The following is an 18,614-nucleotide window of genomic DNA, read 5'->3' on the forward strand; positions in this document are numbered from 1 at the left end:
CCCTACACCATGAAGCTGCCTATGTCTTGTGTAATATGGACCATCTGTGGCACCTTGTCCACCTAGCATTTGCCCCCGTCCTTACGTCAAGCAACAGCACGGACTCCACCTTATGTCAAGCAATAGCAGGGACGCTTGTTCTAGTGGTTATTGGGGGTGGCTTGTAACCTCGAGGTACTAGGTTCCATCCCCAACTAGACACCCGATAGTTACCTTGTCCTCACATTGTAGAGGATATGAGGGGTCCTCTCACGGAGTATGTTGCTCCCTTCTAGTAGTCGCCAAAATTTTAAAAAACAACCATCATGATGACTGGCCTAGCTTCTCAAGAAGAGAGGAGAATGACGTATCAAAGACATCATTGTGAGAGGGAAAGATGTTCTGCTCCAGCACCAAATTCAAATTGTACAGAGAAATTTAAATTAGACGGTCGTATTTTAAACTTGTTCTCCTCTTTTTAGACTTGGATTCTTTCTTGCCTCACTCAAATTCAAGTTTGAGGCCCCGTCTTAGACTTGTTTTATTTTGTCTCACCCTCAAATTCAAGTTTGAGGTAGACTTTGAGTTTTATTTTGTCTCGCCCTCAAATTCAAGTTTGTTTTATCTAGTCTTGTCTACAATATGCTGTATATCAATAAATCACACAAAATGTTTTTTCATCCAATGGGGAAAAGGAGGAGGTCAGAATTTGACAATTTTTTTTGGTTAAAAATTATGAGAGTAGTTAGTATTATAACTAAAATGTGTCAAAAATAGTCGTTTTTTCAAGACGAGTCTAAATTTCAACCGGTTTTTTAGAAAATCAGTCGTGAAAAATACACTAAAGGTGTGCTTTTTGTAAACACTAGTGTGTATGGCATATGCACGTCCAAAAAAAAGTTTTTATTGTTCTCAAAATGAAGTTTGAGGTCTTGTCCCCATTGGAATGAGAGAGATGTGTGATGACTATAAAAAAAATTTGTACCTAGATTTTATTTTACTCAAACCATTTGGAGTTTTTTTTTGGTTGCTCAATTTTGCCATTTTTCCTTGTTCAATTGTGGTAACCATTTCTTAACAAAAGGAGCAAGAGACATTGCGAGCACTTGAATTTTGGCTATTCTTTTCCTTTAGTATGGCTTACTTGCATCTTGGAATCTAAGTTTCTCTCTTTCCTTGTTAAGAATTATTTTAACTTGCTCAACATTGAATTGTATACAATGCTATTTGCCCAAAAAATTTGATCTAGCACTTTAATACAAAAACATGTGAACGGTATATCTTAAAGTTGTCATGGTTGGGTTTGGTTATTTTTCCTTTTTTTGAACCTACCCCATGTCCTCAATCATAAGACAAAAGGTTTTCTTTCTCAATGTCAACCATCTTGAGGATTGGGGGAACAAGACATTTTTCTTTTAGTTTGATTATGGGGACCTCCTTGTGCGATAAATTTTGATGAAGCAAGAAGTATGTGACAACCCTTTGTAATCCACAATCGTGTTTGTCCTCTGCTTTCACTCCCTCATTCAAGCCCAATCTTTGGTGTTCCGTGTTTGATTTAAGGGACAATCAATTGAAAAGCTTCTTTGCTTCCTACAGACATAGAAAGGACGAAAACAAGAATAAGTGTCTCAAACTCTCAATTTGCAAATTAGAACCTCCAAACCTCCATGTAGCTTTTTTTGGCATCCCCTACAATTTAATATCCAAGCTCTAAAATGTGCCAAAATCGTGATTTTTTTTAAAAAAATTCGTACATTGGTGTTTTTTGGAACATTGAACTCCTCCATACAGTGGATCAAGGTGTTCTTTGACATAGCAACAGGTTCTTGTGGTTCCATCTCTTTTTTGGGGTTAGGTCTTTATGTATCCACCACTTTTACCTTTCCTTTGGAGCAGGGGTGCAGACTACTACCTATTTTACTTCATTGTTGGCTTCCTCTAGTGGGATAGTGCTTTATTGTGGCAAGAAGGTTCTTGCGCCTTCTTTCTCCAAATCTGCTAAGGTTTTTGTGGCTTCTTGCAAGCTTTCCTATTGCCAATGTTGTGGGTTACCCACCCCATTAGTGTCACTAACATAGCTTCTCTCAAGCTCCTTCATCTAAGGTATCAAAAATCTAGTGACACCCTAATAATAGCCTTGAGCTATTAGAATTACTCTTTGGCTATACCAAAAATTTCCAACTTCTTCATCTCATGAATATAGAGGTTGAAGGACCTTGTTCTATCAAGTCAGTGTACTTTGTTCCTTTGGTTGATAGCACATTAATGGTTGCAAGCACATGCATCGAATTCTAAAATATGGAGGGAAGAAAGGATGCATACATATTATCCCCCTCTTTTTAATTTGAGTCTGGCTCATCCATTGGTTCAAACTTTTTTATTGAATTGGGATGATTATCCTTTGTGCTAAAAAATGAGTTTCCAAGTCTTCTACTTGCTCTTTCTCTTTTCTCTCTGTGTGAGAAAGAGAGTGTTGAGAGCAGATATAGGATTGCTTCACCTTCCTATCTATGCTCAGTGATATAAAGTAGGTAGTAAGAGGTGAGTGAATCCTTGTAGGAAGGTGAAGCAACTTTCTTGGCAACAAATGTTTTCACACCGTGAAAGTCTTTTTCATGCCGTAAAAAACTAGATAGTTCATGTTGTGAAAAACTCAAGTCTAGGTCCATATTTGGATTATTGGAGTATAATGCATACTTCCTACATTGAAAAAACACGTTACAAAGTAGAGACATCACCATGAAAAACTCTAGATTTTCACACGTTCGCAGGCTATTGCCACGCTTTTGAAAAACTCATTTTTGTGAAAACCATAAAGTTTATAAAACATTGAACAAGTGTGGTAAGTGGAATTTGGGTAGCCTAGACCAATTCTCATGTGTTTAAGATCTAGGAGAGTCATTGGTGATGATCTCACTTTAAAAGATAGTGCATCTGACCACCCATGATCCTCTTATCTTAAATGAAGGTATGGTCAAATGAGAACCTTATTGAGTGTGTTTGCATGCAGAGAAGACTAGAAGCTATTAAAACTAATAGCAAAGAGTCCATGGAGAACACTTTGAGAATTAAGGAGAAAGTGGATGAGAGGATTGTATCTCCTCCTAAAAATTTCAATAGCCTTTTAGACTTTTGGACTATGCCAAAAAAGCTATGCTAAGGGAGCCTAATCATATGATTATCGTCAAGTATGAATAGGGGATTATAGAATTGTTGAGCGTAGGATAGTTACTCAATTAGTATCTCCTCCAATAGTATTTGTGCAAGGATAGACTCTTGCTAGCACCTCCTAATTACCACTATTATCGGGTGACCATTGCCCAATAACCTACAAGTTTTTTTTTTTTTGGTTATGCATGTAGCATACACATGTAACTCCGAACAAATACACAGAAAAGAGCATAAGACAAAACATAAATACAGTCACAAGAGACGAATACAATTACAAGGAATGAATCAGCATTGATATATTACCAAAAAGACTGATATACAAAGATGACACTCGATTGATCAGCCAACAACAACCAACAACTACTGACCACAACAACCACCATTGTCCTGATTCTCATTACAAAATTAAACTGCTCAAGGTGCTGTTACAACTAAGCTCCCGTGCTCTGAGAAACGGTTGTGTTACACCCATGATGGCTAAGGCGAATTCATTACAAGTACCCGACTAGCCACAACTATGGTGTTCCGACTTGCCCATATGTCCGGCCCCAACACTAGGCACACCCAGTGGGTCGGATTCCCAATCCGACAACTCAAACCCATAGTCTTCCCTTGAGGTTGTCGGTATGGTGAAGGAAACTCCTTGGTATCCTCCTCAGCATTGCACTTCCAACAATTCTAACCCGGATGTGCTTGGGGACATTCTTGATCCCTCGGCTCCGGAGGCGCCAGTCCTCCACCCTGCCCAACTCATCATCTCCAGCAGCATTGTTGGCAGCAGCAGCAGCAGCAGCAACAGCAGGTAGGTTGGATCAGATTGTTTGGACCGGCCGGAGCCAGAGGAGCCACAGCCAGGGTAAGGTGTAGGAGGGCATGATGCTGCTGCAGAAAGGTGTCCATCCACCGTCAGGCCCAAGGTTTAGGGAGATTAGCAGTAAATCACAGCGAGGATTTGGATGTAGGCACACCCTTAGCAGATAATCTGAGTGAGGTTGTCTCTTGTTGTAGGTCAGAGATCTCCGCTCTGGCAGCTGACATGTCGGCTTGGAGTGTTACATTCTTGGCCTCTTCAAGGGTGGCGATGGCCGTCTGAATATTTTCATGCGTGTTTTGGTGCTTCCCACCGAGCCGGAGGCTTCTTGTCAGCTAGTATGGTCTTCAGCTCATCAATATGAGCCTGAATGTCATCTATGTCCTGCAGGGCCTGTTTGTGTTTATCTTTGTAGGCCATCTTCATGGCGGGGCCATCCGATCCTGCAATCTATTGTTGAGGACGCTACTCCGGAGTCAGATACCATGGCCAGTTGGAGGTTTTGCATGTTGACCCGCTCCTCTTGGACTTGGAGAGGCCTCTTCCCCAAGGCGGTCAGCTTTGCATTTTTCTCTTTATACCTGCTGAGCTCTTGCTTGAGCTGTTCCATTTTTAGCACGAGGTCGTCCTTTGCGGATGAAGGAGTCGGTCCTTTAAGAGGGGCGGGTTGGGTCGGAGTCGTTATCGTCCTCTGTACAATGCTTTATGTTTGGATTGGCATTCTACTCGGGGCTCCTGATTGGGCATCCTCGTCATCATCCGAGTCGGCCTCATCCCTCAGGAGGATGGCAAGAGGCTTGTACTAGCCTATGAGGATTAGCTGAAGCTGGTCCATGAGGATGTCCCATTGAGCGGCCAGGTCTTCTCGCAGTGTATCGGACAGCTCAGCCAACATCTCCGTATCTATCTGGATGGTGTTGGAGGAGGGGTCGGTGAGGGATTTGATTTGAGCCTCGAGGAAGCTCGTCCGAGTCTGATGTTTTAGTTTTTTGTTTTTGTGACGGAGTCCATGAAGCCCATAAAGACGGTGGCTGCTTTCAGCCCCTCCTCCTTTGCGTCTGCTACCTTATGTTGGGCATCTCCCACCTGTTGTTGGAGGTTTGTATTCTCTTGTTGGAGCCTCCTGATCGTTTGCAGCCGGAGCATCTGGGTTTCTGCCTGGCTTGTCCCAAATGGATCTTTGCCCTCGAAGCAGCGCACCAAATTCTCTGCATAGCGTTTGGCTGTGGGGAGGTCAATTTGTTGGGATGGCCTAGAGGGACCCACCTGGTTGGAGATGATCACCGATTGGGTCGGAGCTGTCGGACCCGGTTGTTCGGTTGCAGCCGTCTTCTCGGTTAGAGGCTTTGTCTACACCCGTTGCTTCTTTTCTTTAGAGGACCTTGTTGGAGGTCTGGCTGACCGTCCGCTCCAAGCTGACTACCTGTGTAAGGTTCAGTGCTGGTTGCTGGTCCTGCTGTTGGGCTTGGGCAGGTTGTACCCCCGCTTTGTTAGGCGGATTCGCATGTTGCCTGTCGCTGAACGGGAAGAGGACCGTCAGCAATTATCCCACCTTGGTGTGGATGTTACTCTTCACCAGGCGGGCCATCTCTCTCTACAACTTTGTGAATCACAGGGACGCCGAGTTGATATTTTCGCCCCCTTTCCGCCTTCCGTATCCACCCCATGGCTGCTGTAGAGATGTGCTGGGTCTTGTTCTGCAACCACCACATCTCCAAAAACACCTTGTATAGCAGGTTAACGTTGTGGAGTTTTGGTTATTGGAGCCAGCCTGTGCTCTTCATTCACCTTTTCTCCAAAGTACCTGACCATTAACTCATGCGCTGCCGGGGCGACCTCTGTGAGACCTTCGTGGGGCAGCATGAGTCTTTCTGCAACTAAAGCTTTTGTTAGCTGCGTTTCCACCCCCCGAATGTGATGGAGTTACTTCCTCGTAGCAACCTTATAATTTCTTCGGTGGCGGCTAGGTGCATCGGGATCGTATGCCATGGCATGTTCATGAAGTCTGCAAGTCTGGTCTTCCCCAGCCATGCCTGCACACCATCATCTTTGTCTACGTTGGTTAAGGGGTCAAACGTCACCATGGTACCTACGCCTGTGATGTGCTGATGGTGGAGAGTGAAGTTCTGTGCGAGCAAATAAGATGCAGCAAGTAGCATGGTTGCAGGCACGGCTATGAAACTTATGGCAGAATTACGAAGGTTAGGACAGGGTGCAAGGCGTTCAACTGCATGCACGAAGGTAGAAGAAAGTGAGAAGGTAACGGCATTCACAAAGAACCTAAAAATAGTTTTTGTGCGATGTGTTGTGCATGACTGCCACACTATCCTCAAGTTAGCATGATTAATGAGTATTAAAAAAATAAATTCTGGAGAAGAATCTGCAATGATGGTTTTTTGAAGCGCGCAGGCTCATTAATTTGATCGGCCTCCAAGTAGTGGATGGTTGGTGCACCTCATTAATGAAAGGATTCAGTGGCATCGGCCCTCTGTATGGTTGAAGGCGGAAGCCGTTCACCGGCTTTTGGAACCGTTCCCCTGTGAGTGTTCCTAGTAGGAAGGTTCCATCATAGAACTTTTCTACTATCCAGAATGGTCCACTCCATCGGAGCTTCAATTTCCCCGGACGCAGACCCATCCATGATTGGAATAGGAGGACCGAGTCTTCTTCTTCAAACAGCCGAAACCTAGGATGTCGGTCCACCCACTTCTTCCTCCTCTTCTGGATCACTATGGTAATGAAGAAACTGGTGAGTCTGTCCTCATCCAACTGCATGAGCTGATCCAATCATTGTTTAAGGGATTCCTCCGGACTCAATTTTTTTTCTGTGACCATCATGAGATTGGGTACCACAAACTCCATTGGCACCACTAATTCAGTGCCATATACCAGTTTTACTGGAGTCATCCCTGTAGAGATTTTATACGTAGTACGAGATTCCCATAATGCCAAATACAGTTTTTCATCCCAATCTGTGCGATGTTCATTCACCAGCTTCTCAAGGATCCGTTTGTAGGATTTTGTTTGTGGACTTTGCTTGACCATTGGCCTACGGATAATAGACGGTGGACTTCTTATGGGTGATCAAGTGTTGGGTGACCAATAGGCGGATGACGTCATTCAAAAAATGTTTGCCCTGATCACTGACAGCTCAATCGGACATCCAAACCTGCTCATGATCATCTCAAACAGGAACTTGGTGGTGGACTTGGATGTATTGTCCTAGTCTAAATCTTATCACGGCGGCGCCAACTCAATATGAAATGAGAGTCACAGATCCCTAACCCCAAGGTTGACCCCCCACGAGTCAAAAGATTGGACATACTCGCCTACTCTCAGACCCTTGGGTCTCATAGACCCTTTGGGTCTTTTGTAGATGTTTCTTAGATGTTAATAAAATCATTCTTTCTTTCTATTTTTCGAATGTACAGCGTACAACAATCCCTCTTCCTGAAATGCATGCAACATTCCAACATTCCATGTCTTCTCAAAGGGCATGGGCCAATGCAGCTCATCCCACTAACAAGTGAGGTGGAGCAGACACCTGTTTTGATATCTCCATAATCAATACTAGAACTACAAACAACTAAAGCATGGCAAACTTAAGAAGAAAATTTGAAGGTTGGACATAAACATGTTGACTATTATATTTCTTTCACAAACATGACAGTTAGCACCCCACACATGCGATTGTCTGACTTGCAAAATAGGTGGCATACATGCCCTACAGGTAAGAAGCCTCTCAAGGTTGAAGTTTCTATGCAACACATGCATCAGTATATCTTCAAATTATTTACACCATTCCAGCACAGCTTTTCCACTTTATCAGCCAATAGACTACACTCCGAAGGATCCTCGCCTACAACACCACCGGTGTCACTGCTACAATGTTTTCAGTTTCAGGCCATTTTACACAGAAGAAGCTGACTCCATGCGGGTTCTCTAGACCTCATATCCCTCATTGAACAATTCACACATCTTTACTGTCAAAATGCATGCTTTGGATGTCCTCATTGGAAAGAAGAAAAAAAGTTGATGGTATCCTGGAGGCCTTTGATGAAGGCATCCACATCCGCATTCGTGTTGTAAAAATATAGGCTTGCTCGAACACTCGCATTGATCCCTAGATGTCTGTGGAGAGGCTGAGTGCAATGATGCCCCGATCTTACTGCAACACCATGCTGCACAGAAAAATTTTTGCAACAAAACGGAAAAATATTGAAGAAGAGCGCATTATAACCTAAAAACAAAGTGATGGCACAGATTGTTTGCCACTTGCATGCTTTAGCATACCTGCTGGTCAAGAAAGGTTGCAATATCTGTCGCATGAATGCCGTCTACATTGAAGGAACACAAGGCAGCTCGCCCACCTTCTGATTTGATAGGAGGCCCATAGATTCGCACCCTTGGAACTGCTGACAAGTTTTGGTATAGATAATGTGAAAGCTCAACCTGCACAAGACATATCAAGTCACCCTATTGGATTTCATTTCTAATCTCTGCCAATCAAAGAGAGCAGCTGTATTGAAAAGAAGAAGAAGCTTATTACTTCGTAGTCATGGATCCTTTGCATCCCTATGTTTGTAAGGTAATCAACCGCAGCACCAAACCCGATGGCCTCCCCAATGGCAGGAGTGCCAGCTTCAAACCTATTTTTAGGAAAGCAAAGGATAGACGTGTGCAATACATTCTTGACGAAAAATCTTAGACAAATAATTGCAGTGACAATCTGCAGTAAGCTGACTGCTCTTTGACCGAAGATTCAAAACATTCCAAGACATTAGTTTTATCTTCAATCCTTCTCTGATATGTTGTCAATCACACACTGATATAACAAATATCAACCCTCTTATAAGGAAAAGACTAGAGAAAGGGGGAAAAGTGGAGGGCTACAGGATTGGCTGCTTTCAAAGGGAGACGACATATGAGGCAGAAGGGTAAGCAGCCACAGCAGGGCCTGTAGTGAAAAGTGATGCCATCCTTGCTTCCCAACAAGAAAGGGTCCCAGGCTCCACAAAGCCGCCCATCGGTCAGACATCACACTAGGTCTGCCTTGGAGACACTCCTATCAACTGTGGAGGATATGGATGAGGTCCGTCTGGAGGAAATGGACTGTCTGTGGGAGGAGTCAGTGTCCCCTCAATGGTCTCACAGAAATGAGCCCACCAGATCTTCCATGCCGCCATGCAATTCATCATCATCAACCAGCTGGAGTCAAAAAGTCATGCGTGTAATCTGTGACACATGCCTCAGTGGCCACCAAGACAGACAGCTTCTGGTAAGTCAAATGGACTGCCAATCCGGTGCCAGCCTCCTCGTAGTGGGGGTGGGGCCGGTCTCCATCCCTGGGGCAACCACACCTAAGGTGAGTCGCACTGGGTGTGGAGGCACAAGATCCTCTTCTAAACCCATTCCTCTGTGGAGCAATGCCATAAGTAGTAGCTTCATTTGTGAGACAGCATGTTGGTTTTCCTCCTAGGATGTTTGATTCAACTGTCAACAAACACCTTACCCTTGCATCTGACCAACTACCCATTTGAACCTAAATAACATATTTCTGCGTTCTTTTTCTTCTATCTCATATTCTCCCTTCCTTATCTATATATTTTAATGCCTTTGTCCTGTCCCTGTTCCTTTCCTCCTCTCCCTTGCTTGCATCTCCCTTGCTAACGTGGTATTTTGACTCCCTGAAAATGTTGTTTCTGTTTCCATCTCTCCTATTCCCATAGCTAGGGTACACTTACAGAACTACTTTGCTTTTCATCATCAAACAAAATGAATGTAGTCTAACTTATAAGAAAAGGATGTCCTCATGTACCTGGAAGGTGGCTCAGCATAAGTAGAATGATCAAGGAAGACATCCGCTATCATTTCTCCACCTCCTGAAAGCCCAACACCTTCGTAAGAAAAGGTTCTAAGAAAATTCAGAAACAACAAGGATTCCAGAATGCAGAACTTTCAACCCAAAAGCACATAGAAACGTGCACATCCGTTCCCATCCTTCATGGATTAGTTAGGTGATTTCAGGTGGAGTTCTGTGTGCTCACAGGGCCCTAAAATACAGCCCCGAGGGCCAATACCCCACCACAATTGTGACACCTCAAGTTAGTATTACATTGCTTAGGGTGACGGTTTCCAATCCAGAGACAGTTCCTCCTCACATCGTTATTTTCCACTGCCTCATTGGTTGTGCCTTCCACCAAAGGGTAAGATTTGAAGGTTTCCACGTGCGATCAGATGGGTCATCTTTTGGTGCAGCTCTAGAACATCCGAAATACCGACACCCTCGGCAGTCCTCAGCAAGCGGAGACCACCCCCAAGAAAAAAAAAAGGGGGGGGAAACTGACTACATGGTGGCAAAAATAGGAAGGCTACTGGAGGAATTGCAGACAAATGGGCAGCACTGATAAGACCAATGCCATCTCACTATACAGCTAGAAATGAGGTGGTGCTAACATATCATCCATAGTTACCAGTAACGGCCAAAACACCAGTTTTCAGGTCATTTCAGTTGGTTTCAAGGGGTCACAAGGTTGAACTGCAATACAGCTGTTTCCATTTCCAAAAAGGCACATTTTGGCCATTTCAGCCATTTCCTCCCCACCATTTCGGTTGTTTCCCAACAACACCTGCCGTTTCCCAAAAAAACCCCAAATATCAGAATGACAATAGCTTCTCTTTTGTTCTGTCTTCTCATCAATCTTCTTTTCTTTTAACTTCCCTTCATTTACGGTCCTATTTTCTTACATCTCTGTGAGTTTCTCTTCTCCCTCTTCTTCTGGAGATGCAGTAGTAGGTAGGCCCACCCGCTTTCTCAAAGTATTAGTTTCTTCCTGCAAAGCATAGTACCTTTCCCCACCCGCGACGAAGTGGTGAAAAAGATGAAGAAGTGGCCCTCTGCCTATCTCCAAAGGTCTTCCTCTTCACCATGAGGAAGAGACCAAACAGGCCCTGTGTCAATCTCCAAAGGTTTTCATCTCGCCATGAGGAAGAGACCAAACTACTCCATATGGGCACACAGCCTAAAACTCTGTGTCATTACGTGTCCTTGAAGTACCTTGTAAAAATAAATACTTAATCTACGAGTGGAGACCACAAGCTGCTCATCCCACTAGGTACCCTATCCAGGCATCGAAAAGGAAAGAGAACTGAAATGTCTGCCTCCAGAATCCTCAGGAGAAGAGTGGGCATACTGGAAGACCACCCATACCCTGAGGAGTGCAGAGACATCCAGTTGGGCCAGGACCTGTACAGAAACCACCCAGCAGAAAGACAGCCAACCATGATGTCAGGGATGCTGTATCACCATTCTTACCATCTTTCCTTTCAACCATCACAACCAAAAACTTCATGAGAGGAACAAAAAGCAGATAACCACACTGTGTATGCAAATATGCAGGCTTTAATTTAGAACAGAAAAGCAGTCGTCTTTTTTTTTGAGGGGGAAGGGGGGAGGGGTTTGAGATTACCGAGGAAAGGAGGCATATCTTGAAGAAGCTCACTTCTACCATAAAGAAATCCGATCCCTGTGGGCCCACACATCTGAAACAAGCTTGTTGTGCCATTCAAAAAAACATGAGCATTTGCACAAAGCACAACATGTAGCCCAAACAACTACTAATAATGAGTTCTTTTAACCTAAAAGTATTGGCATTTTCCCCAGACGATAACTCAAAGCTAAAGGATGAAGCATCACAATAATCATCTTGAAATGAAATTATGCAACAACACCCTCCCACCCCCAAATTGGAGCCTATACGAATCTTCAAATTCAGCCTTATTAACAAGATTAGTGTAAATAAACTTGATCTCAACGTTCTGAGGTTGTGATTAATCCATGATTAAACTCTACTCTTTCAAGTAAAAAACTTTCACCTTGTGTGAAGAAGCAACCAAGAAATCAATCCCAAGGTCTTGGACATCCACAGCCATATGTGGAACACTTTGGCATGCATCAAGAAGCACTTTTGTCCCATATTTCCTTGACCATTCTACTACCTGTTCAACGGGGTTGATAGAACCTGCACAGTTCCTTCACCAACTCAGTAGAGACAAGTAGCACAAAGCTCTGCAGTCACTACCCTTTCTATTAAAAAAATCTAGCAACAAAATTTTTCCAAAGCATACACGGAGCAACTAGACAATAATACCTGTTGAATTACCTCTTCACATTTGTACCTTAATTTAAAGTGATTCAACTAGGTGAATTCTTAAAGAATACCTGGCAGGTTTGAATTGCTTTAAGCCTCGTACAAAATTTAATGAATCAAGCAGTGCAAACTAGACATGCTATTTGCCCATGTACAAAGGTAGAGGAATCACATATACCAATTGCTAAAGGGCGGAGAGCAACCTATACCGTGAATGATTGAGTTCTGACATGGCATATGAAGTGGGAGTTGACAGCCAATATGAGGCCCATCCAAAAAAGATCCAATAGAAGGCAAACAGGTAATTATTGACTCATTAGCAGTTCATTGATGGACAGCTTTTGCAGCTCCAAGGCTTTGACATTTGTAGCATTATCAATGTCAATTAAGTTCTTTTGAATTGTGGGTATATATGTATAATGGCAACACACAAGATTCAAGTGCCTTAAAGACACAAATTGCAGTCTACGAGGCTATGTGAGGGATTTAAATTCTTGGATTAAACACAAAAGGTAAGTGAGATTCGAGAGAGCGAGGGGGGAGTCAAGAAAACTTCAAAAAGGTCAGTTTAAAAGTTGAAAACCCACCTAGGACATTGGAAACATGATGTAATGCTACAAGCTTAGTCCTTTTGCACAGCAAACCCTTCAACTGAGCCATATCTGCAACCTCATCTTTGGTAAGAGAGATGTATCTCAATACAGCCCCAGTTTTCTTCGCAACAATTTGCCACGGCACAATCATGCTGTGATGCTCGGCAATTGAAAGTATTACCTGCCAAAACATCAATTATAGTAAAGAGGCCTCCCCATCTAACATGTGGTACTCTGAAAATATATATATATATAAAAAATAAAAAAAATACATTGTGCAAACTGAACTGAATCCACCCAAAAAGAGTAATCCAGTTAAAATGAGAAGCCAAAATTTGGGCCCAAAGGAAGAGGTCTACTTAGTTCCTTATTTTACTGATAGTTCAAAAAAAAACATTGCTGAGTATGCCTTCTAATTGAGAGTACTTCATGTTTATAATAGAGCGTAGGCAGAATGAATCTATTCAATGTATATAAGACAGTGTAAACAGCTATCTTCGCATTATTTAGCTAAGATCATACATATTTATGTATGTACACGTGCGTTGCGTGTGTGCATGCGCGCGTGCGGGGCAAGAGAGAGAGAGAGTGTGTGTGTGTGTGTGTGTGTGTGTGTGTGTTATATTAACGTCTACAAAAGACCTCAAGGGTCCATGAGACCAAATATAGTACAAAGTATGTGCATGTGTCTCAAATTTTTTCATTTCTCGGGTTGAGCACACACCTAGGGTGCTTTATTGCATCATGCCACGGGCACGAACAGAGGAAGTTTCTAGCCAAGTCTCCAGGGGGGAGTCTTCACAATCGTCGTGTCTGCACTACGTGGAGAATCTTTGGCCTCTGTTGCAGTTGCTTCAGTTTTGGAGCTAGTACAAGAGGACTCTTCTCACCTACCGTTTGCATTGGGTGGAGTATCTTTAGCAACTGATGTCATGGAGGTACCACAGGAGGACATATCACCAGATTTATCTTCACCAGGGGGTATGTCTTCACAATACACACACTTCTTGGAGATTGTACCAACATCCCGAGTTTTTACTTTGGTGTATCAGAGGAGATATTACTTGGAGTATGTTCCACAGGGAGATGGTGATCTAGACATACAGGTGCCGAGCAGTACAGGTGAATACAGATTTGGTGCAACTCTTCTAGTAGTAGGGAGTATTGTTCTTGGTTCTGCTTTCTTCCTATTCAAGGTACATTGGAGTTGGTGCAAGCAAGTATTGTGATCTATATACGTCAATGCATGCAGATATGGTGATCTATGTGAGTCGATGCACTAGTGCTGGAGTGCGGATAGCAGAGTTTTGCTAGGCCTTTTTCTAGAGTGTTCTCCCCGTAGGCTATCCAAGGATGCATTAGTGCTGGACTGTGGATAGCAGAGTTTTGCTAAGCCTTTCTCTAGAGTGTTCTCCCCGTAGGCTACTAGAGGATGCATTAGTGCTGGAGTGTAAATAGCGGCGTTTTTCCAAGCCTTTATCTAGAGTGTTCTCCCCATAGGCAACCGGAGGATGCATCAGTGTTGGAGTGTGGATGGTGGAGTTTCGCTAGCAGTGGGCTGCAATATTTCGTCATGAACGGTTGGACAACCGAAAAATGTTGGATCAAGCAAGAGTTGGCCGTCTGCAGGTTTCTTTGCAAGTCTTCGAAGTTTGTGCTAACACAACAAGGACGCCCTCTATCGGAGTGCACAACGGAAAAATAGGACAAGTGCTGAAGAGAACAAAATGCAGAAGTGTAGAGAGAGAGAAGCTGTATAAAGTCTGCTACATACACATGAATACAATACAAAAATAGGTGTGGGGGCAAGGGTGGTACCACCCTCCAGTACTGGTCGGCTAGGTCAAAACAGCCAACAGGAAGCCTAAGATGTCCACAACTGAAGAAGATGTAGTCAGCTAGCAAAAAATCATGTCGGCCAGGACAAAAATCCAGTCGGCCAAGACAAGTGCAGTCGGCCAGAGAAATACAGCCCCACGACCAAAAAAAAATAGGGAGAAATATGGAAAAATGGGAAAAATTAGAAAAGGCTCCTGGGCGGGCACACCCACAACAAAGGCCCTCACTGTACAGATAGAAGATGACTGCTAACACCCCCTCTCAGCTCCTGGATGTCCCCAGTGAGCTGGAGTGCTGCTGGAGCATAGCCTAAGGTAGAGACTTCGTGAAGAGGTCCACCGCATTGTCCTCCATCGAACAATAAACAAGCAAGATGTCACCAACCAAAATCTTCTCACGAACAAAGAGATATTGTATCTCTATGTGCTTGGTCCGAGCATGGAAGACTGGGTTCCGAGCAATAGCTATACAGCTCTGGTTATCGCACTGGATCACTGTGGGTTCCTTCTATAGAAACCCAATCTCACCAAGTAACCTCCGCAGCCACACAACCTTGCAAGCAGCACCACAAGCAGTCTGATACTCTTTGGTACTCAAACAGAACGCGGAGCCTCCTGCTGTTTTGTTGGGGCTCATCTCCAGCCTCAAGCTCAACCTCTACAACTGACTGAGGCTGTCTAGCTGGAACAATAGGCTGGGAATCATCCTCAGACTCATGTGGTTCTCCAAGAAGTGGCGGCTCATCAATAGTGGAAGCTGGAACATGCTCATCAAAGACAACATCTCTGCTGACAACAACCTCATTCCGCTTTGGGTCATATAACTTGTAGCCTTTGGAAAGAGAGTTATATCCCACAAATACAAGCTTCTAGGACAAGCTTCCCCCTCTGCTTCTTTGGAATGTGAACATAGACATCACTTCCAAACACACGAAAATGGGAGATATTTGGTTTCCTACCAAATTAAGCCTCAAATGGAGTCATCTTTGGTACTGAAGTCCTCAGAGATCGGTTGAGGATATGAACAATCGTAGCCACAACCTCTCTCCAAAGTGGACGAGGAAGATCACGATGCTCCAGAATCGTCCTCGCCATCTCCACCACAGTGTTGTTCTTACGCTCAACTACTCCATTCTCTGAATAGCGAACCTGTATTGGCCAGCTCCCGCTTGATGCCATGTTCCGCACAAAAGCATTAGAAGAGAACTCTCCTCCTCTCTCAGCCCGAAGGATCTTCACCTGCAATCCAGACTCCTTCTCCACCATAACATGCCACTCCTTGAACCGAGCAAAAGCTTGGTGAAAGGAAATAAATCCATGTAAATCTGCTACAATCATCAACAAGCAGCATAAAGTACAAAGAACCTCCGAAGGATGGGGTCTGCATAGGTCCACACAAGTCAGTGTGTACCAACTCCAAAGGTTTCGAAGCCCGCCTATGTAACATGCAGCGGAAGTCTTCGTACTGGAGGATCCTGTCACACAAATGCTCACACCGTCTTCTGTATCCTGAGTTTCGCGAGTTTAGCAATCCACTTTAATACTTCAAACTTAGAGTATGAGAGAGAGAGAGAGACGAGAACTGTATACCGTATGGGGTCCCGAATTACCCACTCAAGGGTCCCCTATCCCGTTACTGAGATAGTATTTGCTTTATTATCTTTAAAGAGACTGACGGTGTGACTGATGATAGGCCATACGCAAGACCTCTGAAGACCAAGAGTTGGGCTGACCTATGCACTGCTGTAGAAGAACCAAAGATGTCCAATCTTGAGCCTATGCACTCTTCCCAATGGTATGAGGAAGGGATGCAAAGCTAGGGCTGAGAGAGGGGCTGTTTGGGACTGTTCTAGACTGTATATGAATGCTACCTTTTACCTTCACCAAGTGGCTGGAGCAAAACGATGAATGGATGAATGCTGAAAACTGTATGGATGCAGAAAACGATGAATGGATGAATGGATGAATGCTGAAAACTGTATGGATGCAGAAAACGCAAGGCTGAATGCTGAACTCATGCGTTTTACTGATATAGATGGCTGAATGCTCTTGCGTTTGAGGCGCCTAGGGCTGTAAGAGACAAACGCTGAAGAGAGGTGGCTGAAATTGCAATCGCTTATGCTCCTAAGGCGAGGATGACAAGCGCTTGAGAATGATGGAATGATTATGCAAGGGCTGTATTTATATGGACTGAATGAGCCAGTCGGCTGGCTACTGAGCTGGCCGACTGCTCATGTCCAATAATGAATGCTTAAATGTGTATAAAATGCTGAAAATGGTGGGAAAAATACCATAAAATTCCTAGATAAATACTGGATGCTATCTGGGGTTTCTGCAATGGTCTAGATGTTATGCATGAATGATGTGCAATACGCAGGATGTTTTCTGATGCAAACCCTAAGGTTTCTACTAACTGTATATGCATGAATGCGTCTCTTTAAGTGGGTTAAGGAACTTAGACTGACTGACTGACTGACTGACTATGGCTGAGAATGACCTACGTAGCTCGTGCCTGACTTATCCTGGACTGAGGATATACAATGGGGTCACGGCATACGACAAATATCATCCTATTGGGTTCTAATAATGTACAGATGTTGCACTGTTGATGATGAGCCATCTTGTCACTATGCACTGAGTGCAGAGTGCATGTGACATTCCCTCCTCCTTAGCTTGGCCACAGGTTCATGGCTTCCAAGTAGTCCGCCAACAACTGTGGGTACTCTTGGAAGAACTCCTCATCTAGCCATATGGCTTCGTGGGTACCTCGATCTCGGAATTTCGTATAGAACTAACGTATCCGTCAATCGGAACCATGCTTCCAAGGATGAAGAAGGATCTGCTCAGGCTCGATGATTTCTACTTCGTCTACCACATCTGGCTACTGTTCATCTGAAACATCAAACACTTCTGGACCAACAAATGGTTTTAGCCTAGAAACATGGAAAACATCATGCATTGTCCAACTGGTAGGCAACTTTAATTTCATGGAGACATCAGTTAACTTTTTGACTATTGGAAAAGGTCCAAAACTACGGAATGAAAGCTTGGGACAACGTTTGCCCACTTGTTTCAATCTTTGTTTCATGATACGCAGATAGACCGAATCCCCTTCCTTGAAGTGGACATCTCATCTAGACTTTTTCGCCTGTCTGCTATATGCTTCCTGTGCTTTGGTCAAGCGGTCCTTGACTGACTCAATGATTTCGGAAAATGCTTCCGTGGTTTTATTAGCCTCTAGAGATGGAGACACCAATCTCATCAAGAGAGAAGAGAAACGGCGACCAAAGGCTGCTTCATATGGAGTCCGTCCGACACTAGATGAATGAGTGTCATTCAAGATAGCTTGGACCAATGGAAGATAATGTTTCCATTTGGACTGTTGGTCATGCAGTATGACTTAAGAACATCAAAGGCCAACTGGTTATAAATTTTTGTTTGGCCATCTGTCTACGGATAGAATGCACTAGACAACTGCAACTTAGTTCCAAAGTTTTCAAATAATGCTCTCTAGAAATGCGATGTAAACTTGGAATCTCTATCTGATGTGATGGTGCTAGGCAAACCACAAACTGGGTACCAATGCTTGAGAAACAGATAGGCTAAGTCATCCGCTGTGGCCGTATGCTTGCATGGGATGAGCATGCAGAATTTACTAAAGCGATCCACAATGGTGAAACACTGAGTGTTACAGGATCCAGTGGATGCTGGTAGAGACCCTACAAAGTCCATAGATATGTCGATGAAAGGTCCGTCGGGGATAGACAAAGGTTGAAGTAAACCAGCCTTCTTTGTATGTGGAACCTTTACTTTTTGATAAATCTTACAGGCTTGAACATGTGAATAGACATCACGTCTCATCTTTGGCCAATAAAAGGACCGTTCTAATTTCTCGAGGGTACTATGTCCTCCAACTAAGGAGTCATGGGCATCATGGAGAAGAGCAGAACGCTTTTCCCGAATGACACAGAGGCGGTTCTTGAAGAACAACCAACCGTTCTAGATGGAATAATGGCCCGGCTCAGAATTGAGGGCCAAATTGTAGCGAGTACCAAACTCAAGGGAGTCG

General features: G+C 43.8%; 1 protein-coding gene across 1 annotated transcript in view; it reads right to left on the reverse strand.

The window, feature by feature from the left end:
* Window positions 1-7,586: 7,586 nt before the first annotated feature.
* CPNIFS (chloroplastic NIFS-like cysteine desulfurase) overlaps window positions 7,587-18,614 on the reverse strand; it is an 87,370-nt gene continuing 76,342 nt past the window's right edge. Inside the window, exons 5-11 of the mRNA XM_086780197.1 lie at window positions 12,702-12,888; window positions 11,840-11,985; window positions 11,434-11,506; window positions 9,783-9,846; window positions 8,514-8,613; window positions 8,258-8,416; window positions 7,587-8,145 (exon numbers count right to left, since the gene is read on the reverse strand). Of these exons, the coding sequence (XP_086636323.1) occupies window positions 7,975-8,145; window positions 8,258-8,416; window positions 8,514-8,613; window positions 9,783-9,846; window positions 11,434-11,506; window positions 11,840-11,985; window positions 12,702-12,888 (900 nt within the window). The 3' untranslated portion in view covers window positions 7,587-7,974. The remainder of the gene's footprint in view (window positions 8,146-8,257; window positions 8,417-8,513; window positions 8,614-9,782; window positions 9,847-11,433; window positions 11,507-11,839; window positions 11,986-12,701; window positions 12,889-18,614) is intronic.

Source organism: Cibotium barometz, chromosome 41 (genome assembly GCF_041138505.1).
Source record: "Cibotium barometz isolate CiBa-2024 chromosome 41, ASM4113850v1, whole genome shotgun sequence".
Classification (NCBI taxonomy): domain Eukaryota; kingdom Viridiplantae; phylum Streptophyta; class Polypodiopsida; order Cyatheales; family Cibotiaceae; genus Cibotium; species Cibotium barometz.